A 23,101-nucleotide genomic window follows, 5' to 3' on the forward strand; every position below is an offset into this window, starting at 1 on the left:
AATCTTCCTCGTTTAGATTCCTCATGTGTGCGTGCGTGCGTGCCTCCCTGTTTCATTTTAATCTGCCTTTCATTTGCTTAAGGGAATCTGGCTGCAAATGTAACTAACAATAATTGGAGCAGAGGGTCCTTTCCTCAGGCCTCCTCATCTCATTTTGATTCTTCCGAAAGCAGCAGCAGCACCTTCTGTCTCGGCAGGCGCAGAGCAGGCAGCGCTCCTCCGGGTCTCGCTCTTTAGCTGCTGCTGCTGCTGCCGCCGCCTGAAAGAGCTGGAGGAGAGGCGGGTCATGGTGGGAGTGGGACAGAACTACGGGCTTGCTTCCCCCACACCAGCTATTGGCCCAAGTGGCTCCTGCTGCGAAGGAGCAACCCAGCAGTGGATCGTGACCGTGATGAGAGGGCGGCGGCCCGGGCCTTTCTCTAGTCTAGGTTGACTAGTCAGGGTCCACGCAACTTAACAGCCCAGCCAGGTGCAAATTTGCCAAGCCCGCCCCGCCCGACAAAGTTCACACATCAAAATCATTACACACACACCCCTTGTCCTGGTGCTTTATGTTGCTTGTTGTGTTATGCAGCCGGCCGTTAACTGAATCCCCCTAGTGCTTGTGCTCAGCGGCCTCAGGGAGCGCAGCAGCAGAAACGCTCCCGTCGCTCCGAGTCAGACTCCCTGCCTCGTCGCCGACGCACGTGCTGCAGACGGCGAGCTGGGAGGATGAGTCGGACACCAGCACCACGCATGCGTGACTGGTGGCGGGGCGGGGACTGGGAGTGCGGAGTGAGTACTTGCTGCTCCTTATGCTGCCTGTGACGAAGATTTGATTCGACAAACTTTAGGCGCCCACGCGCCAGAGCCGAGCAATGGGGTGGGGTGGGGAGGGGGCGTCGGGCGGTGCCGGGACCGGGGGAGGGGGCGCCACGCCACCACGCAGACCTTAGCGGTTGGACTGCTCTTCACTCTGCTGTGCTTAAAACAAAAACAAAAACGGGAAAGCCAGGGGATCGGTGGGGGCACTTTTTGGCCCCCCCCCCACGTGACCAACCAGGGTGGCGCCCGGGGCACATGCCCCCCCTGCCCCCCTATCGTTACGCCTCTGTGCCTCTGAGTACCAGTTGCAGGGGAGTAATGGCAGGAGAGAGGGCACGCCCTCAACTCCTGTCTGTGGCTTCCAGCGGCATCTGGTGGGCCACTGTGCGAAACAGGATGCTGGACTAGATGGGCCTTGGGCCTGATCCAGCAGGGCTGTTCTTAAGTAGGGAAGTTTAGTTAATGAGAGAACTGTTAATGCCATCTCTGTAGATTCCTTGGCTATTTCTTCAAATCATGGACATTAATTTTATGTTTTAGTTCTGCTTTCTCTACTCAAGCAGCTTAGAAAATGCCAACAGCATTTTGACATCATCCTGTTTATGCTTCAGTTGGTGCTGAAGAAAAGAAATGGGTTGTCTTAATAACATGTAGGTTTATGTTTTTATTTTTGTTGATATCAGGTGCCACTCTGCATTGACTCTTCAAATTTCTCAGTGATAGAGGCTGGGTTGAAGTGTTGTCAAGGCAAAGGCATTGTGAACAGTATCAGTCTGAAAGAAGGCGAAGATGACTTCCTATCAAAAGCAAGAAAGATAAAGAGATACGGAGCTGCTGTGGTGGTGATGGCCTTTGATGAAGTGGGTCAGGTCAGTATCATTTCACTGACATACTAGTGATTGGCTTTCCAGGGAGATCATAGACCCACGTTGGCTGGGTTCAGAAATCAGTTTAGTTTTGTGGTATAGGAGGCAGCACAGTGGTGAGTAAAAGGATTAGCTTATGCCACTTTTGAAGGGACGGTTTTTTGGGGCTTTTTTGAGGGTTGAAAAAAGCTCCTGAGAATCCTAGATCTTTGTTTTTTGTCTCTTCTTCTACTAGACTGGGAGCTGTCCTTGTTTTTCCTAGGCGTACCCATTGCTAATCCCATGCGTGGCAGCTCTCTTGAGAATTTGCAGGCAGCTGCCGATTAGCGACAGGAACGGGGGAGAAAATAGGGATGCTGGCCGGCAGGGGCACACTGGCCTGGCCAGTGGGAATGAGGGGTGGGAGAAGAAGCGGGTCGGCCAGCCTGCCAGCCAGAAGCCATGGGCGGAGCGGTGGAAGCGGGTTGGATGGACAGCGGAAGTGCAGGTGCTTTGTGCCCGGCCCAGCTAGTTCCAAATATTTAATGATGGTGAGGGTTTTTTTTTAAACAATACAGCATTCTTGTTTTTATTAGTGATGATGGCAAAATTTTCCAAGTTTGATTTTAGAAAATAATTTTGAGGATTTGGACTCTTCCAGAGGAGATATGACCATTTCCTGGTCCCAAAGTTATCTGTTCACAGAAGCTCTCTTACATCCTCCTTCTCCTCCTCCATCAGACCCCACCCCATCCTTAAACAGTTCCTCCTTCTCTTACCATTTACTTACAAGTAGCTGAGCCAGGCACAAAGCATCTGCACCTCCACCGCCCGTCCCGCTTCTCCCCTCCCCTGCCTGCCCACGTTATCTGGCTGGCGGGCGGGCGAGCCAGAAAGCCAGCCCGCTCCCTCCTGCCCACCTGCCAATTCCCAGTGGCCAGGCCAGCCTGCTGCCACCTGCTCCCAGCCCACCCACCCAATGCTGCCTTTCTCTCCTCCCTCTGCTGCTTTCTGGCCGGCCAGCCACTTCTTGCCTCCCCGCCACTTTCTGGCTTCTTCTCTCCCCCCGCCCCCGACTGGGCTTTCCGCTTTTTGGTCAGCCGCTTCTTGGCTGCCCGCCCGCCCGCCACCCAACTTCCCGCCAGCTGCCCCTGCTTTCTCTGCCTGCCAATGCCATTGTTTTCCCGGCCATTGGCCAGCCGCCACCATTAACTCCTGGCCCGCTGGCTGGCTGCTGCCTTCTTCTACCCCGACCCTCCTGCATCCCCGTCGATATACAGCAGCTCTCCGAACTCTTGCAAGAGCTGCCTCACATGAGATTAGTGACCAGTACGTTTAAGAGAATTAATTATATTATTATTATAATAGATTATATAGATTCCTCCAAGGTGAACAGGAGAAGCTACAGCATACCTTCACAGTCCCTAAAGTATTAAAAAAATTATGTGAGAGGGGCTCTCCTGATGGGACTAGTAGTATTTCCCCCTAGTAGTAAAGCCACCAGTGCCTTTCTGTTTATTCCTGGCAGTGAAAATAGACTTGCATATTCTTCTTTTTTTTAGGTCTAGAAAGGGATACTACTGCTTCTGCTCACCTTGGAGGACCTGAAGGGTGATGAGAAGGAGAGGAGGAGAGATGGGAGGAGAGCTGGTCTTGTGATAGCAAGCATGACTTGTCCCCATAGCTAAGCAGGGCCTGCCATGGTTGCATATGAATGGGAGACTTGATGTGTGAGCACTACAAGATATTTCCCTCAGGGGATGAAGCCCCTCTGGGAAGAGCAGAAGGTTTCAAGTTCCCTCCCTGGTTTCTCCAAGATAGGGCTGAGAGAGATTCCTGCCTGCAACCTTGGAGAAGCCGCTGCCAGTCTGTGAAGACAATACTGAGCTAGATAGACCAATGGTCTGACTCAGTATATGGCAGTTTCCTATGTTCCTATGTTCCTAAGTTGTTTAAGGGTAGGGGGGCTGGCAGAGAGGGGCTTTTGTTTTTTTGCAGAAAGGGAGGGTGTTTTCTGAGCCTTGGAGTTGCTTGGAAAATTAGCCAATTCTCTCCCCCGGCCCACACAGACACATTTTTGAGGGCAAGACATTAGATAACTTGCAAGCAGTTTTGAAATTGGAGGGGGGCTGCTCTCCCATCATTAGTTTTTATATAGGTTGTTAATAGTCTGGAGTTCTAGTGGCTTAGTCATGTTAGAGATCTAGATAAATTAAAAGGAGCATTATGATTTGGTCAGTTTCACAGTAAAACTTCCTTGCCTTCACACTTTTCTTCTTCTTCCAGGCCACAGAAACAGAAGCAAAAATTTTGATTTGCACCAGAGCCTACAACCTCCTGGTGAACAAAGTGGGCTTTAATCCAAATGACATAATTTTTGACCCCAACATTCTGACTATAGGTACTGGAATGGAAGAACACAATATGTATGCTGTAAACTTTATTGATGCAACCAAAATAATAAAAGTGAGTCTTGGGGATAGTTTAGTCATTCTTTTGTTGATAGTAATATTTATGTGTGTTTGAGGGTGGCAGAGGAGCATAATGGACCAGCATATAAGCAGTGGCCTCAATAGAACAATACTGCTATCTGTGCTCCAGTAGTTCCTCAGCTTTGCTTCTAAATATCAAAAGTATTATAAATCATAGACTTGTCTAAAAATAACTCAGACCATTAATTGTATTGTAATATACAGTACTTAGAGTAATTAAATGGGGCAATACTCTCAAAAGGTTGGTAGTTTAGCCAAAAGGCCTTTTGACAAGGCATGTGAAAGCTGCCTCATTTAATTAGTACAAATTCCATGATTGTCAATGTGTTCTGTCTCTAGGTTGACTGTGCTATTGAAAATGAGACTTTTTAAAGACTATTTAGTTGAAGTGGGTGTGCATGTGTTGGGATACCCACAGAAATAGGGTGAAAAAATTTTCACTACCTGATTCTATCTTTTTTTTAATTTCTAGCCCAGCTTCCCCCGCCCCCACTTTCTTAACAAAACGAGCCACTTGCTACTAGTCACAAAATGGTGGGCAGAAATGACCTTGGAGGTCATTTCAGCCCACCCCCGATCCACGGATACGTGGATCTTAACCCTTTGAGTTCTGATTTTTATGCCAAGGTTGGGTGCCAGTTACCTGATTGCAGATATGTGAAACCGGTTGTCAAGTCCATGAATGCTGAGGTTTGCCTGTATCTTGTTCCCTTTGTTCAGTAAAGTAGCTGTTTTATCCTTTGCTGTTTCTAGCCTGTTCAGATATTGTCATCCCCATGCAATTTGGTACCTAACTCAGATCTTAGAACATGTGCTTCTTGAATTCAGGGATGGTCCTTAGGCCTTAGTTAGAGAAGTAGTTTTCATACATGTTATGAGCTTTCTGCTACTTCTCTTATTGCTATTAGGAAACACTGCCTGGAGCCAAAATAAGTGGAGGCCTTTCCAATCTGTCTTTTTCCTTCCGGGGAATGGATGCTATTCGAGAAGCAATGCACGGAGTTTTTCTTTACCATGCAATTAAGGTAGTAGAAGCATTGTAACAAATGGATTTTGTGATCAGCAGATATATGTTTGTAGCATTTGATACCTTTTTTCTCCCTCCCTCCACCTCCCTTAAAAAAAAAAATTCTCAGTATGGAATGGACATGGGGATAGTGAATGCAGGCAATCTGCCAGTGTATGATGACATCCAAAAGGAGCTTTTACAGTTGTGCGAAGATTTGATTTGGAATAAAGATCCAGATGCAACAGAGAAGCTTTTGCGATATGCCCAGGTAATTTTTATGTTTTTTTCTTCATTTCATTTACTGTAAATCACATGTGAGCCATTACACTTGCGATGCTGGGGAGATTAAAGCATGGTTTTATGAATTTATCTTTTGCCTAGAATTTGTCTGCATACACACACACACAAAAATGCTCGCTTAGCAATTGCATGTATGCATAAGCATACTGAAACATTTTTTTTCAGCATGCGTGGAGGCCATGTGCATTCCAGCGTCATGCACAGGCTGCTGGGGGAGAGTACCGCTGGCACGCGCTAATAACAGCGGGGAGTGCCGTCCGTGCAGAATTGGTGGTGAGTGGAGGAGGAGCAGGGATGGATCTGCTCTCCTTCGTGTTAAAGGGGCTGGGTAAGCCTTCGATTTTAAAGGGGTTGTGCTGTGATTCGGAAGCTGAATCACATTTCAAGAACATTCCTAATAAATAACCTCAGAAACAAATGTTGTGTTCTTTCTGCAAGGATAATACTATGTGTGTTGTTAATATACTAGAGCATACTGCTAGCTATTGAAATGTGTGTGTGTTGGTTTGATTTATATACCGCCCCTTCCAAAATGGCTCAGAGTGGTTTATATATGTTTCTCTTAAACGCTATATCTGTTGTCCACTTAGTGCTATTCAGGGTAAAGCTATGTTGTTCAAAAGAATCATGTGACACAGCCCCCCTCCTATGGAGGATATGTTGCCCCTAGTAATGAGCTCCCATCATTGGGCAAATGAAAAGGGGGAGCGGGGGCGGGGGGAGATCTGGCTTCTCCTGCTTTCTTCCTGATGTTATAGCTTTCCAAAGGCAGCGTGTACTTGAGATGGGCGGGGAAGCATTCAGTCATGCAGTTTTCCAACAGCATTTTGAAGTAGTAAGAGTAAGACTGTACCACTTGATTCTTTTGAAATGGATCAGTGTAGTAGCCTCAATGAGAACTTGCCCCCAAAGTAAGAAGAGCCTTCTGTTGATTTACATTATTCGTGTAAGAGCTCAAGAACTTTCAAAAGAGGGAATAAAATAACCACACTGATGGTAAAACTCAGCCTGCTAGATTAGGAAACAGTGCAAAGGCTTATTCTAAGCTTCTCTGCTTCCTGTCAGGGCAGTGCTCAGTACTGTAGACATTGAAGGGACAGTTCTCGTCATTGAAGCCCTTACCTTACACTAGAAAGTGGGCAATGCAAGAACCCCCAACTTCAGCTACATCCCCATAAGAAGGAGCATTATTAGAAATGTAGGTCTGCAGTTCTACCTTTCCTGTTCCCACTGCCAGGAGTTGTGTGTACTGAAGCCTACAGATTGTTCAGAGGAGCAGAATTCTGGACCTCAGTTAAAAAAGAAAAGAAAAGCAGAATAGCATCTCAGTTGCAAGTGGTTTATATTGTTTTGAGGCCTCTTTAAAGATCTGCATTCAGATAGGTTTTTATAGCTGGAAGAGATAAAACAGACAAAACACAGACTAGTACAGTGTTCAGTAAAGAAGTTCTGCTGAGAATGAGGATTCCCCATACTTTTTTCTCCCCTGTTCAAAAAATATATCGAGGAACAAGTTAAAGGAAGAAAAAAAAGGAACGGAAAGGCATGAGGCAGAAGTTTTGTTGCTGGCTTGTCATTTTCAGCTCTGAGCTTGGTTCTTGTTTCTGTTTTGATTGATTGATTAAGTGCCGTCAAGTCAATATTGACTCTTAGCGACCACATAGATAGATTCTCTCCAGGATGATCTGTCTTCAACTTGGCCTTTAAGGTCTCTCAGTGGTGCTTGAGGTGAGAGAGCTTGTTACACACCAGTATTTATTTGAAGTAAGCAAGGATTTGAATCCAAATGTCCAAACCCAAATCTACCCTGTGAACCTGATGGCTTTCACATCATTTTTGACACCAAAGGCTGTAAATGTGGGGAAAACTTAAAAGTCCTTTCTCAAACAAAGCAAAAGAGAATCAGCTGTTCTCTTATGCTGATGAAGTGTTTTAGATCTGTAAGGTTTTTGATTCATTAGTGATCCATTATGTGACATAACATAAACTACAGCCAACAGGAATAGTACTACAGCCAAATTAATTTGTTAGGTTCTTAAAATAAATTGCTGCTAGGCTAGCCAGAGATAAATTTAAATTAAACTCTCAGAAGTAAAAAATCTCAAGCTTCAATACTTCCAGCTTGTTGCAGCATTTGTGGTTTGGTGCTTTATCACTTTTGGAAGCAATATGGAATATGGCTAACTTGTAGAGAAACAAGCTGCTTCAGATCTGTGTGTCTCCAGATGTGTCATGAATATGGCCTGGAAATTTATTAAAAGCTGAGGCTGATTCAGCTATATCATGATTTCGCACTAGGTGAACGACCCTGAGGGGGCTATAGACTCATGTGCTGTTTCCTCTCAAATGCATGAGGAGAGTGGAATCCTCTGCTTTCACTTTAGGATGAAATTGGAGTTCCTCATTATGTACAAATTCTGAACTGCAGTTTGTTAACCAATTAGAGTTAAAACAAATCAGGATATCAAATTTGGTTTGATATCCTGGTTTGTTCTAACTCTGGTTAATGAGCCATAGTTCCCTGAGTTCCCACACAATACAGAACTGTAGTTTGTTCTAAAGTTAAAGCAAAAGCAGATACACCAAAAAAGCAAAAGCAAAATCTTTCATTTTTCTTCTGTCCTTACATGGGGCAGGGACTAACAAGCCTGCAGATTCAATTCATGCACATAGCTCTAAGCCGTTGTTTTGTATTGTGTTGAAACCGGACTTTAATCCAATTTTCATGACCTATGAATTGGTTAGTAGACCCTGATCGATGAGTAATCTAATGGCTGAATTTGGTTCAGAATGTTTCAGTGTAAAAGCATATATACCTTACCATACATGTAATATCTTGCCATGTGAATATTTGTGTCTGCACATACACATATTTAAAAAACAATGAAGTATCCATCAGGAAGTTTGAAGTGAGCATTACCTTTTGGAGATGTGAGCTCTTCCCAGATATTGCACTCGTACAGACCTTTTGATATCTCTTCATTGGTCCAGAAAGCATAGTGCAATATTATCCTGTATTGTGTCCACTGAAGCATGAACTGCTATTTGTATCATGGTAGTTGATAGTGCCAGGGAACTTACAACATCATCATCATCGTTTATTCCTTGACTAGGAAGGGGTTTGTCACACCCTCTGCATTGAAGCTCAGGATGTTTTAGGATTTACATTATTTATTCTCATTATTTGATTTATATACCGCCCTTCCAAAAATGGCTCAGGGCGGTACATGGCAGTGTGCCCACATTATTGATTGGTTATTGGAGCAAGATAGTCCAACTCTGCTTCTGGGTAGCAATAAAGCAAGAGGGGGAGGTGGGGGAGGCAGTGAGGCAACATGATTTTTGTGGTACAGCCTCAACTATAGAACCTATAATGAATGATTCTCGGTTGCTGCTGCCAGGGACACCTCGTGGATTATCCTCCACCACTACTGAGGCAGGACGGATCTGATTTGATAGAAAGACAAGGCTACGGCCCCTTGAGGCTGAGAGGATAACCCTTTCTACCGTGTTTATCTTTGTGAGTCTTGCCATTTTTCTGCTCTTTCACGTCCCCGTCTTCTCTACTCCTTCTCTGCTTCCAACCCCACCCAACCGCTTTGTGTTTTCCCCGCCCCCCGCCTTCCCCCGTTCCTTTCCTTTTCTGTTGTATGGAACGTGAGTACGGGGGAAAGATAGTCTTAATGCACCAAGGACCCCGTCAAGTGGTTTTCGGCCCCGGCACTTCCAAGCCCTTCGGCCAGCCCACAGCCTGCAATCCGGTCCTGCCCTGTCTTCAAGCAGCACTGGCGCTCAGCGAAACACTCCCACTTTCCCCAGCCGCAACCACAGCCCCAGCAATGGCCACAGCGCCAGCATCGGCGATGGCCGCCATTGAGCCGCCCATGCCGCTCACTCCCCGGCCCGCCTCGAGTCTCCCACCCGTGGGCCGCGAGACTTGCACATCGGCGGCCAGGCGTGTGGCATTTCCCCCCCGCCGGCTCTGTAGAGCACGGCCAGAGCGGGTATCTGCTCATTCCTTTTGTCAACCTGCCCCAACCTCGGCAGAGATCCGGGCTATCTCCCTGGCGCAGGAATACAGCAGGTGTGAAATGGCGGCTGGACACCCAAAAGTGGCGCGAAAGGAGAGCGAATCCGCTATTTTGGAGGAGGAGGAGCTTGGAGGAGCTCTTTGCAGGGACCTCGCGCACTGAGACTCTATTGAGGGAGGTAACTGGGGAGACTCGGGGTTCCTCAAAGACTAATGTGGTGTCTGCCGTGGCGGCAGGAGAGCACGTCCCTTTTAGTGCCGGACCTTCCCTTGCCATCCCTAAAGCAGTCCCACCCGAATGGCAGGCATGGTTCAAAAACGCTATCAGAGACGCTATCTACCAAGTTAGACCTGCTAAAAAAGACAAGAAAAAATATAAGAAAAGAAAAAGGGCTGTATCCAGCTCTGAGAGCTCTTCTTCTAGTGAGGCTAGGAGTCCCTCTCCTAAAAAAAGTGAAAGCAAAGAAAAAGCACCTTAAAAGTATAAAGGTGCCTCTGGGGAAAAAGGGATACACATTCGTACCCCCATTCGTCTGACATATCTGAGTATGACTCTTCCACTTCAGATAAGGGGGATCTGGTTTTCCCAAGAGCAAAGCCTAAGGACATACTGCTGCCATTACCTGACCTATTTGCTGAGGTAGTTAAACAGGAATGGCTGCTTCCAGCAGCAAATAGAAAGCCAATGTCTGTGACTAACCGATTCTACTCTTATCAGCAGGAACCTACTGACTTACTAAAAACCCCTTGCACTGATGCTCCCATTGCCCAGATTGTCTCAAATTTGCTTGTTCCAAGGGACGGCGAAGTCACCCTGAAGGACCCAGCTGATAAAAAAGCTGAGTTGGCATTTAAACGAACACACAATAACTCATCCCTTTCCACTTGAGCAGCAGCAGCAGCCTCTATGGCAGCAAGGTTGTGGTTAGATGATCTCTTAAATGATACTCCCTCAGATCCAGTGAAACTGAGGCAGCAATTGGTCAAAGTACAGAAGGCACAAGCCTTTATAGCAGATGGCACCCTGGACTCGTCTCGCGTGGCCGCGGCATCAGTCCTGGGACTCTGCCACCTGTGGCTAAAAAACTGGTCAGTGGACAATATTTCCAAAAATAATCTCACTGCAGTGCCATATGATGCAACTAAGCTTTTTGAGGAGGCCACTCTATAGGATGTCCTGGTTGAATCAATGGACAAATGCAAGACTATGCCCTCAGCAGGGTGAAAACCTGACCGGCCCTTCAAGAAAAATTTCCCACAGTCTCGGCCCTTTCGGAGTTTCCGGCCCTTCAGGGGTCTGGACAGAAAAACCAGGCAACAGAGAGGCTACGGGGGCCGTCAACGTCCCTCCTACAGGGGTCGCAGGTTCTTCAAACAGCAGCCTGCTCGAACCAAGCAAAAACCATACAAATGACTCACAACCATACTAGGAGGCCGCCTGACACGCTTCCTCCCTGCCTGGGAATCTTCAGTAACAGACAATTGGGTTCTAAAGATTATCAGGAATGGTTACAGAACAGAATTGGATGCCGCCGCCCCCCCCCCCCCCGAAATTCCTTCCCACCCCAAGGTCCCGCTCATGGGCAAAGCATTCCAAAATGTCCCAGGCCATTCATCACCTGCTAAACATCCGGGCGGTGGAACCAGTTCCATCCCCTAAGGAGGGGAGGGGCGTCTATTCTATTCTGTTCACTACCCCAAAAGGGATGGGTCCAGACAAGCCATTCTGGATTAAAAATTCGTAAACAAATGGGTCAAGCAGGAACGCTTCCACATGGAAACATTAAGGTCTGTGGCAGAGGCCCTGCAACACCTGGACTTCTTAGTATCCATCGACCTCAAGGAGGCATATTTGCATGTGCCTATCCACCTGGACAGCAGAAGCTTGCTTCACTTCAAATATGCAGGCTTCCATTATCAGTACGCTGCACTGCCATTCTGGCTTTCATCCGCCCCCCAGGGTGTTCACCAAGGTCCTGGCACCCTTGGTGGCACATCTCAGGTTCCGGGGGGTCCGGGTATTCTCCTACTTGGACGATTTGCTCGTACAGTCGCATTCCAGTCTAGAGGCTCAACACGATCTGGCGCTAACCATCTCAGAGTTAGAGCATTATGGTTTTGTGATAAACCGTCAAAAGAGCCAGCTTGTACCAAGCCACCAGCTGCGTCACTTGGGCGTCATCATAAACACAGCAGAAAATCGTCTCTTCTTGCCACAAGACCGGTATGAAAATATCAAGGGAGAAATACAGTGTGTCCTGGCAACATTGACAGCTCTCGTCTCGTCTCTGGTGAGGCTTCTAGGACTGATGGTGTCAACCATTGAAGTGGTGCCATGGGCCCGTCTATATCTACAAACTCTACAATGGTTCTTGCTCCCTCAACAGGAGGCCATCACACGAAAGAAAAGGATTTGGTTGCTTATCCCACCCCTGCTTCAAAGGTTGCTTCTTTGGTGGCTGTCACCAGAAAACCTCTTTTGAGGGAAGGAGTTCCTGGACCCCCCGAAACTCATTGTGACCACTGATACCAGCGACGGGTTGGGGGGCTCACTGTCTGCACCTAACAGCCTAGGGTCTGTGGGACGAGCAGGAGAGATGGCACAGCATAAACTGGCGAGAACTTCACGCCATTCGCCTTGCACTGGAAGCCTTTCAAACCACAGTCCAGAATCGTCACATCTTAATAAAGACTGATAACAACACCGCAAAAGCACACGTAAATTGGCAAGGGGGAAACTTCTCCAGATCCTTGTACCAGGAGGCGAGACTTCTCCTTTCCTGGGCGGAGGCAAATGTCTCTTCAGTAACAGCCCACCATGTCAAGGGAGAGCTAAACGTTGTAGTGGACTAGCTCAGCAGGGAGGATCTTCACCCAGGGAAATAGTCACTAAATCCAAAAGTATTTCACGAAATCACAAAGAGGTTGGGCACTTCCATGGTCGATCTGTTCACCACCCCGCGAAACACATCTGACTCTTTTCGTGACCCGGTTTCCCAGCAAGGAAGCAATGGCTGTGGACTCACTCTCGACCCAGTGGCTGGAAGGTCTTCTGTATGCCTACTGAGTACTGATGAGATTGTGTCTTCTTTGAGCTCAGGTCATCCTCACAGCCCCGCTCTGGCCCTGATGGCCTTGGTTTCCAGAACTCCTGCACCTGTCAACCAAACCTCCATGGGAACTCCTGGTCAACCCCGACCTTCTGTTGCAGGGGCCTGTGCATCACCCTGATCCAGGCTGGTTAAGGCTAGCCGTGTGGAGACTGAGGGCGAACCTTGAAGCAGTTTGGATATTCAGAAAATGTCCTTACGACCATGCTTGCATCTCGCAGGCCCTCCACCAATCGTATTTATCCATCTTATTTATCTACCATCTTTCTGCCCTCATCCAGTACACGAGAGGGAAAAGTTGGACGTCCGTAGATGTCTAAAGAAATATATAGAGCGAACTGCATCGTTCCGTTCCACGGACAAAGTGTTAGTTTCTTTTCATCCCAGATCAATTGGCTCAGCGATAACTTCCTCAACAATTGCCAGGTGGATCCGGGCATGCATTGTTATGGTATATGAGGCTCAACGGCTGAGACCACCATCCCACATACTGGCGCACTCCACAAGAGCTATGACTGCCACGGCTGCCTTCTCCACTAATGCACCAGCCCAAGACATTTGCAGGGCCACAACCTGGTCTGCACCTTCAATTTTCATCAGGCGCTAGAAGATAGAACTCCATGCCACTCTTCAAGCTGCATTTTGCAGGAGGGTTCCTCATTGGGTCCTCCCTCAGAAATAGGCAAGGGCGCTCCCGCCCTATTGGTCAAGCTGTAGTATGCCCCACGAGGTGTCCCTGGCAGCAGCAACTGAGAATGGAGCATTGGTTTCACTTACCGTGAAGGTTTCTTCTGGTTGCTATTGCTAGGGACACCACGGCCCACCCAGTTTGGCGCTCCTTGCCTCTTTCTGATCGGGGTCATTTGGCTCATGACTCTCACTCTGGAGTACAGTCCCAGGAGTCAGGGTTCTTCCTGTTCCTCTAACTGTGTTATATGCCTTCTAAGTCATACTCCTACGCCAGTTGGCATGGAGTCCAATTCATTGTACGTGTTTGTTGTATTGTGTTATATGGTTTTTTCGCCTACTATTTATCTCATGCTGTTCTCCTGTAACTCGTCCCGGAAGAACTTGGGCGGGGTTATCCCCTCAGCCCTGAGGGGGCGTAGCTTTGTCTTTCTATCAATTCAGATCTGTCCTGCCTCAGAGCTAGTGGAGGAGGATAACCCATGAGGTGTCCCTGGCAGCAGCAACCAGAAGAAGCCTTCACAGTAAGTGAAACCAATGCTCCGTTCTACATTCAAACATAGGAGCTGGAGCGTCTTTGGATGGAAGAACAAATAAGCCAAAGCCACCCATCTCAATATACCCTTTTATGCCATCTAGAGAAATGCCAAGCAATAGTCTAAACCCTCAGTGACCCAAACCCCTGTAGCTGCATAAGATCTCAGAGGACTGTGTTGGGCATTGGGCTGCTCTGCCGCAGAAGGCAGCCATGCTTCGCCATGCCCATGCAGCATCCAGGACTTGCCCAAAAAATCAGCAGGCAAGCTGTGTAAGCAGCTTCTTGCTGTACGACTATGGAGCTGCCTTCGTGAGGCTCCCAGGGGCGCCTGTCTCACAAGAGGGGGAACTCACACGTGATTAGAGATTCTCATCCTGATTTGGCTGCGGCACATGACAGGCACTATTTCACGAAGAGGAGGCTGGTGATAAGGGCATGAGCAGGGCTAACGACAGAGATGTTTGGAGAAATTCAGCCTTTGCAGACCCACTGACAAGTTCAGAGGCTGGTGCTGAGCTCATATGAGTGAAAGAAACCTCTCTGTCCCCCTTTAAATCTACACTGAGGCCACTAGCAGGGAAGAAAAAGCATGCAGGAGGCCAAAGGGGAGTCATCCGGCATACAAAGGCTTTCAGTCCTGTGCCTCTGCCTTCTTTGGCCAGCAGGCTGTTCCTGGAGATTCTTGGAGAGGAGAGCTGGTCTTGTGGTAGCAAGCATGACTTGTCCCCATAGCTAAGCAGGGTCTGCCTTGGTTGCATATGAATGGGAGACTTGATGTGTGAGTACTACAAGATATTCTTCTCAGGGGATGAAGCTGCTCTGGGAAGAGCAGAAGGTTTCAAGTTCCCTCCCTGGCTTCTCCAAGATAGGGTTGAGAGAGATTCCCGCCTGCAACCTTGGAGAAGCCTCTGCCAGTCTGTGAAGACAATACTGAGCTAGATAGACCAATGGTCTGACTCAGTATATGGCAGCTTCCTATCTTCCACCATTTGCCCTTTCTGAATATTTGAATTGGCCCTTAGTAGCATTTGAAGATTTTCAGAGTTGGAGAAATTCTCACCCACACTATTCTGTAATATAAGGAAGCATGAAAATGTATGTTGGTTTTATTTATTTTTTATGGTGCTGTTAAAAAAAAAAAAGTGTTTAATAGCAAATCTAACTTTTCAGTTTTAACTTGCATCTCAATTCCAGACCCATGCTCAAGGAGGAAAGAAGGTGGTCCAGACTGATGAATGGAGAAATGGCTCTGTAGAAGAGAGACTCGAGTATGCCCTTGTCAAGGTGAATTTATATGCATCTTTCCATGTAAAAACCAGTAAGAGGTCAAAATAGGTTCTCTTTTGCAGATCTTAAATTACAGAACTTAAATTAAAACCAGACTTTTATGATCCATCTATACTGTCCAGGTTATGGCCTCCCACCCAGGATATCTCTGTGCTGAAAGGACACACATTGAGAGGCCTACAGACATCTGATATTGCAGGTAGACACTTGGTTGAGAATGCTTGTCTTGAAGAACGAAGATAAATGAATATTGGCCTCTTCTTAGACTTGCGTTACACAATATTACACAAAAGGTCTTTCCATGTTAGATAGGGAGCCTCTTCTCATGAGCAGTGAGAAGGGCTCACGGGAGGGCTGCGGGGAAGGTGGGTTAAACCTTCCTTTCCTGGAGATGATTGTCTCCCTTTCCTTGGTTGGGCGGATCGCCCACCGAGATGATTAGCAGCTCTCCCAGCAGCTCTGAGGGTTGGGGTGCCGGGACATGCTGCCATATGTCATCCCCCCCTCCCCCGAGCTCTGATAATGCACCCTGTGAGTATAGTGCATTATGGGGATTCCCCCCTCCCCGTGTGTGCCAGCCATGGCTGCAAGGGAGCGCTCTCTCCCTTAATCTTGATTTCAAGGGAGGCTGCTTAGGTGGGTTTGCCGCCGGGTTCACACTCGCGTGCAAAACTGGGCTGGGCTCCCTTAGCCTGGTTTTGCACGCACATCTGAATAGCCTCAGGGATTCGTTCCATAGATAATTAAACTTCACGCACCTGTATACCTTAGAAACTTGCAAGAACATCCTTTCAGGCCAAAGCTCTGTTCTGTTGTAAAAGTTGTGGAGGTGGGGAGAGGAGAGGAGAGACACACTGGCTGTTTCTGAACCCCACGCCATATAGGGCCCTGGGTTCAGCCCTATTCAGTTGTTATAAAAGTGAGAACAGTGTGCATGTGGTGGAGGAGCACTGGAGTGCACCAGCTAGCCCCTTAGCTGAGCTGACAGCCGTGGGAGTGGGGAGCGGGTCAGTGCTTGTCACCCCACCCCCATATGACTAAGAATCCTAGGTGTTCCAGAGTTCTGAGTTACATAGGAGAAGTGTCCCTGGGTTCCACACTGCTCTCCTCAGATGAGCGCTGAGCCTGGGGGTGCTAGAGGCATGGTTAAGGAGTGTGTCGGCTCAGTGGAGCGAGACTAGCTGGTGCACTCCAGTTTTCCACCACCAGATGTGCACTGTGCCTACCTCTATAACAATTGAATAGGACTTCTGTGACTCCATATTGCTTGATTCTAGATTCTTATGAAACTTGCTTACACTCGCTTGAAGGTTATGCCAATCGATGATCATGTCAATTTGATTGATTGATTGATTGATTGATTGATTGGATTTATATACCACCCCTCCAAAAATGGCTCAGGGCAGTTTACAACAAATAAAAACAATCAGTTAACAATTAAAATCAAAAGTAACTGTTAAAATCAGTTAACAGTTAAAATCAAAACTAAATCAGTTAAACAATTAAAATCATTTAAATATTAACATTAAAATCATTTAAAACCAGCATTAAAAATCTAAACCATGAATCTAATTAAAATCCTGGGTGAATAAATGTGTCTTCAGTGCCTTTTTAAATGTTGCCAGAGATGGGGAGGCTCTTATTTCAACAGGGAGCACATTCCAAAGTCCAGGGGCTGCAATGGAGAAGGCCCGATCCTGAGTAGCTGCCAGATGAGCTGGCAGCAGCTGCAGGCGAACCTCTCCAGAGGAACTTAGCAGGCAGTGGGGCTCATGGTGAAGAAGACATTCTCTTAAATACCCAAGGCCTAAGCTGTTTAGGGCTTTGTTGGTAATAACCAGCACCTTGCATTTTGCACAGAAACATATCAGCAGCCAGTGTAATCCTGGCTGTAGTTACATCTGACTTCAGTGTAAGTCGATAGCAGCTCAGTTCTAACTGAAATATAGAAAACTAGCTGGTCCGGGGCACAGAGCTTCTTCGCCTCTAGTTCTCTCCCCTGCCACCCTAGCTCTTCCCCATTCTTGTCCCATTTCGGCCACCGCTTTCTCTTGGCCGCCAACCATCCATTAGCCTGCCCGTTCGCTTTTCCTCCCAGCAGCTCATTCACAAATTCTTGTGAGAGCTGTCACACATGGGATTAGCATTAGAGAGAGAGAGAGAGAGATAACTGGCTGATAATAAATACAGGTTGCCTCAGGTTTAACATTTTGTTAGACTGAAGCAGACCAAGTTTATTTTGGCTTTAAAATGGTTTCAGTCGTCATTAACAGTACTAAATATATTTAAATGGTCAGTGTAGGAAGGGAGGTGGTGGTGTTCCTCTAACCAAAAATCAGTGCTTGTTTTGATACTAGAGGACATTTCTCAGTGTAGTTCTATAATTTGTTCTGTTTGAATACTGTGAAATTATCACGTAGTGAATGTTTTGAAGTAAGGTCTGTGTGATAAAAATTACCTTAAATATAATTTCTTGCATTTGCAAATCTATTAATCTTTTTTTAGCTGAAAACTTGGATGCAATAGAGTCTGAATCTGTATATAATAGATACCGCAGCTTTGCCCATGTAAACAGTCAATAAGCTGTTTATGGATTGGGTCCAGGCTATTTAAGAGCGTGCCTACTTTGTCATGAACCCTGCCACCTTCTACAATCTTCTGGGGAGGTCCGGTTACGATTGCCACCAGCTCGTCGGGGGGCGACTCAGGACCGGGCTTTCTCTGTGGCTGCCCCAGGACTTTGGAATATGCTCCCTGATGAAACAAGAGCATCTCCTTCTCTGTTTGTTTTCAGGAAGACTCTCCTGTTCTTGCAAGCTTTTAATTAGAATTAATTTTAATAATTTGTTTTATATTGTTGTGTATTATATATTTTAATCTGTGATTTTTAATAAAACTAGGACACTGCTAGAGATGTATATATCAGGTGGTATAAAAATATATTTTTAAAAAGCTTATAAGGGGAATTGTGAGGTACAGCCTAGGGCCTCTGTCCTTAGGAGAAAACCTGCAAACTTGCTGAAATACAGGAAGAGGGGGAAGCTGATCCCAGAGCTCATTCATGCATGCCAGCCTAAAGCCACAGTGATGCACATACTGGCTTTGGACCAGCTAGGGAGAGAGAGTACTAGTTACAATAGGGTGTGGAGTGCGGAGCAAGTAGGCAGCCTGTTGTCTGTTCCCTCACCCACCATTACCAAAGAACAGATATGCAGGCTTTGCCAAATTCTGAAGCCTTAGCCAAATGGTATGGGAAAGACTCGCTTCCTCCACCAGCCCAAGCAAAAGAAATTATGCTACCTGCCTACCCCCAAATGTCCCATGGCAGATAGGACAGGCAGCAGTAGGCCCTAGGTGTGTGTATGGTATGGGTCGGGTCATGCCTCCATGGAGGCAGCTTGCACAAGGAGCTGCTGGTAATGTTGCCATCCATTTTCAGCAATAACAACTGGGCCTTTGTGCAAGTCATCTTCCCAGATGTAGCTTGAAAAGGACCTGGAGGAAAGGAAGGAACAAAGGAAGGGAAATTTTCTTCTTGCTCTGCTTTATCCTGCTCCCTACATCCTTACTGAGTATTTGCAAGTCCTCGCTTCATGGAATCATAGAGTTGTATGATTCTGCCTTGTAGTCCAGTCCCCTTCTTGGTGCAGGAAATCCAGAGCTAGAACATTCTCAAGAGAAGGCTGCTCAGCTTCTGCTTGAAGACCTCCAGTTAAGGGGCGGGGAGAGCACACGTGTACACACACACACACACACACACACACACACACACACACACACACACAGAGACACAGAGAGACACTGGTTAGTGGATTCTATTGTCAAACGGTTCTCTGAGGCAGCAGAAAACAAGCCTTTGCCATTGTCTTTTGTGTCAGATCTTCAGACACTTGAAGAGTGCTATTATGTCTGCCCCTCCCAGGTCTTCACTTCTCCAGGCAAAACATACCCAGTTCCTTCAACCTGTCCTCACAGGACTTGTTTTTGAGACCCTAACCATCTCCATTGCCTTCCTCTGAACCCCTTCCAATTTGTCTACATCCTTCTTAAAGTGTGGCCCCTAGAACTGGATGCAGGCTACCAGATGAGGTTTGACTATGGAGAAACAGTGGAAATATTCCTTCTCATGACTTGAAAAGGATGGTTCTGTTAATGCAGCTTAAAATTGTATTAGCTGCCTTTGCAGTTGCATCACAATGCTGGCTCATGTCCAGCTTGTGATTGACTGCAATCTCAAAGGTCCTTTCTACATGTACTACTATCAAAGCAGGTATACCCCATCTTATACCTGCATATTTTTTTTTAGATCCAAGTGCTGAACTTTGCATTTTGTCTTCCTGTTAAATGAAAATGAAAATTTCATTTTGCAATTTTCAGCCAAGTTTTCCATTTTGTCAAGGTTGTTTTTGCTTTATTCCTGTACCCTGAGGCATTGGCTATACCTCCCAGTTTTGTGCCATCAGAATATTTGATAAGAATTACTTCCACCCTTTAATCTAAGTCATTAATACAAATGTTGAAGAGTACTGAGCACAGGACAGAGCCCTAATGGCACCCTCGCTCTAGTATTAAGGAGCACTCTGAGTATGGTTTTCCTGTTAGTTGTGAATCCACATGATGGTATTCTCATCAGATCTGACAAATTGGCTAACCAAAATACCACGATAAATTTTATCACATGCTTTGCTGAAATCAAGATAAATTATGTCAAAAATATTTCCCCAATTCATTAAACTAGTAACTCAATTTTAAAAAGGGTGACTAAATTAGTCAGGCAGGATTCATTCTTGATACATCCACACTGGCTTCTACGCATCACTGTGATGTTATCAAGACATCAACTGCTTTTGAATCCATTCTAGCATCTTCCCTGGTATCAAAGTCACTGACCAGTCTTTTAGTTTCTTGAATCCTCCCCCACTCCACTTTTTAAAACACTGGGATAACATAAACCCATCTCTAGTTCTGGCACCTCCACCATTCTCCAAAATTTCTCGGGAAGGAGAGGCAGAAATTCTGAGAAGGCACCAGCAAGTTCTTTAACTACTCTGGGATGGAATTAATCCACTGCTGGAGTTTTGAACTCATTTAATATAGATAGACTAGCTGAACTGGGTGCAGAGCATCTACGCCTCTAGTTCTCCCGCTCCCCCCTGCTTTTTGGCCCCCCCACTTCCCCCACCCACATGCTGGCCTGCCATTTGGCCGGACGGCAGACCCGGAGAGGGCGGCTGTGCCGCCCTCTCTGCTGCCTGCTTGGCCGTTCTCCAGTGCTGGCTGATCTGGTGCCAGAGAGAGTGGTTGTGCCACACTCCACATTTCGGCCCCAGTGCTGGCAGGCGGGCTGGAGAGGGAGGATACGCCGTCCTCTCTGCTGCCCGCCCATCACATTCGGCCCCAGTGCAGGCCATGCTTCCTTTGGGCTGTCACTTCCCCGCCACCCGCCTGCTGGCCGCTTCCCCACCAGCTGGCTGCCTGCTGTTTTCTTCTCTGCCCACCCACCACTGTCTTTTTTCCCTCGGTGGCCCAGCTGCTGCCACCATTTTCTTCCCTCCCACCTGTGCCCGTCACTATCTGGGCAGCTGCTCACCAACTCCACAAGAGCTGCCACGCATGGGATTAGTGATGGGTACGTTGAAGAGAATTATGTATAGAGATGTTTCTTGATTAGCTTTTTATCAATTCTGAACAACATCACTCTGTTTTTGTGAGGTTGCACATGGTTCTCATTTGGGGAGAAGATGAGGGAAAACAGGAGCTGAGTGGTTCCACCTTCTCTTTGTCCCCCACTAACATTTCACCATCCTTATTAAGCAGTGGGCCTATAGTTCTTCCTTCTGACATACCTGAAAAAGCAATTTTTGTTGCTTTTGGCATCCCTCACCAGCCGCAGCTTTAGCTTTCCTGACTCTATTCCTATTTATATTAGTCCTTGATGACCTCTCCTTCCATCCCTTTCTTCATTGTGTCCTTTTAAAAAAAAATCTGTTAATGTAACATGTTCTGTTTTACCCACAAACACATTAATCTTATGTTTGTTTTTATGTCAGGGCATTGAGAAATATGTGGTTGAGGACACGGAGGAGGCTAGATTAAATAAAAACAAGTATGCCAGACCTCTGCAGATAATTGAGGGGCCTCTGATGAATGGCATGAAAACAGTTGGTGATCTTTTCGGGGCTGGCAAGATGTTTCTGCCACAGGTAAAGAACGAGATGTGTTTATTAGCCTATTTCTTAAAAAGATAGTCTAATAGATAATACAAGCACTACTGCTAGGTCAGCCCAATGTTCTCTTCAACCCAGGGCACTACCCCCTGACAGATTTGAATGCTATAATAGAAAAAAGATGTTCCTTCCAGCAATTAAAGTAGTTAGGGAAACCATAAGCTTTTGAACAGATTGTTTTCTCATCCTCCCTAATAGCTGTGTATATTTTTTTTATTCAGCCCTACAGCTGGCTATTTATCTGCCTGCTCACAGTGAGTAACAATTCCTCCTGGGCTGGTAGCTTGCTTAGCGGACCCATCGCTCAAGGTGCCTTGCAATACAGTGATGTATGCTGTGGCAGGCCAGGCTGTTACCTATTGAACTAATTTTTCTAGTCCTTTTTAAAGTTTTAATTCATTCTGCTGTTCAGTCTGCTTACTTCCTTTGGTGTGTTAGCTTCATTTGTTACACATGCAAGGAACTGTTCCATTTTCTCCCAACCACTGAGTAGTTTGTTTATAGTCCATCCCAACAAGGCCAGCTTAGTGAATATGGGCCTTCCCTAGGTCCTCCATAATGGCTGAGAATATCCACAGAGATGGCGTTGCAGAAATACCTGAGCAGCAGAGAGACACATTAATATGATACATGGGGACGTTTCTATGGGCCAGAAGGAAACGTGGAAGTTGGTAGAGGTATACTCTAGTTGGAGTTCATTACTAATAAGGTGTGGGTTTTATTTGCGGGGGGGGGGCAGGTATACTTAAATACACACTTCAGTAGCTCTAATCTTTCATTTGATCCAATCGTTCAGGTGATCAAGTCTGCTCGAGTCATGAAGAAGGCAGTTGGACATCTCATTCCCTTCATGGAAAAGGAACGAGAGGAAATGCGTGCTTTGTCAGGAAGCACAGAAGAAGAGGCAAGTTTTTCACTGCAGTACTTGATTATCTTTAATGAAGTTTTATTACATTTGTTTTGGAACCTTGGAGGTTATTTTGGAGTAGAATTCTTGTGAGACAGGAAATCATGCCGTTCCACTGCTCATGTGAATAGACCCACTTGCATGAGTGGGTCCAAATATGTGAATGATTGTGGTCCTTTTGACATTTTATTAATAAAGACAAGGTTACCACGAGCACTGCTGCACAGGATTCCATCATGGTAAAAGTTTAACTTACTTATGGCTTATTATAAACATTTGTGAAGCTCTTCCATTATTGAAATCATGCTCAAGACAGTTGACAAGTTAAAAAAACTAAAACACTGACCTAACCTTTGTACAGTAAAAGCAAAAACAAGAGCCAACAATTAGCCAGCATGGTGTAGTGGTTAGAGTGCTGGACTAGGACTGGGGAGACCCGAGTTCAAATCTCCATTCAGCCATGAAACTAGCTGGGTGACTCTGGGCCAGTCACTTCTCTCTCAGCCTTACCTACTTCACAGGGTTGTTGTGAAAGAGAAACTCAAGTATGTAGTACACCACTCTGGGTTCCTTGGAGGAAGAATGGGATATAAATGTACAAATAATAATAAAAACAATCGAAAGGGCAGATCAAAAGCAATTGTAAAACTTTACCTAAAACAGTTGATATAAAACATCAGCCACTGGGCGGGTTAAAAGTCTGCTGCAATAAGTCTGTGTTTATACAGCAGTGAGAATCAACAGAGAAGGTGAATTCCTTAGGAAGGCGGTTGCAGAATCTGGGCACAATCTCAGAGAAGGCCATCTTCCTCTCCCATGCCAATTAGACAACCTCAAATCTTGGTGGACTAAGAGAAAGGACCTT

At 46.4% G+C, this 23,101-nt stretch overlaps 1 protein-coding gene across 5 annotated transcripts in view; it reads left to right on the plus strand.

Moving 5' to 3' along the window:
* Positions 1 to 23,101, plus strand: part of MTR (5-methyltetrahydrofolate-homocysteine methyltransferase) — a 122,068-nt gene that overhangs the window by 53,591 nt on the left and 45,376 nt on the right. For all 5 annotated transcript variants that reach the window (XM_053300167.1, XM_053300161.1, XM_053300168.1 and 2 more), the window contains 7 exons: positions 1,488 to 1,673; positions 3,936 to 4,115; positions 5,050 to 5,166; positions 5,278 to 5,418; positions 15,010 to 15,099; positions 21,153 to 21,305; positions 22,126 to 22,233. In XM_053300167.1, the coding sequence (XP_053156142.1) occupies positions 1,488 to 1,673; positions 3,936 to 4,115; positions 5,050 to 5,166; positions 5,278 to 5,418; positions 15,010 to 15,099; positions 21,153 to 21,305; positions 22,126 to 22,233 (975 nt within the window). The remainder of the gene's footprint in view (positions 1 to 1,487; positions 1,674 to 3,935; positions 4,116 to 5,049; positions 5,167 to 5,277; positions 5,419 to 15,009; positions 15,100 to 21,152; positions 21,306 to 22,125; positions 22,234 to 23,101) is intronic.

Source organism: Hemicordylus capensis, chromosome 1, assembly GCF_027244095.1.
Source record: "Hemicordylus capensis ecotype Gifberg chromosome 1, rHemCap1.1.pri, whole genome shotgun sequence".
NCBI classification, from domain to species: Eukaryota; Metazoa; Chordata; class Lepidosauria; order Squamata; family Cordylidae; genus Hemicordylus; species Hemicordylus capensis.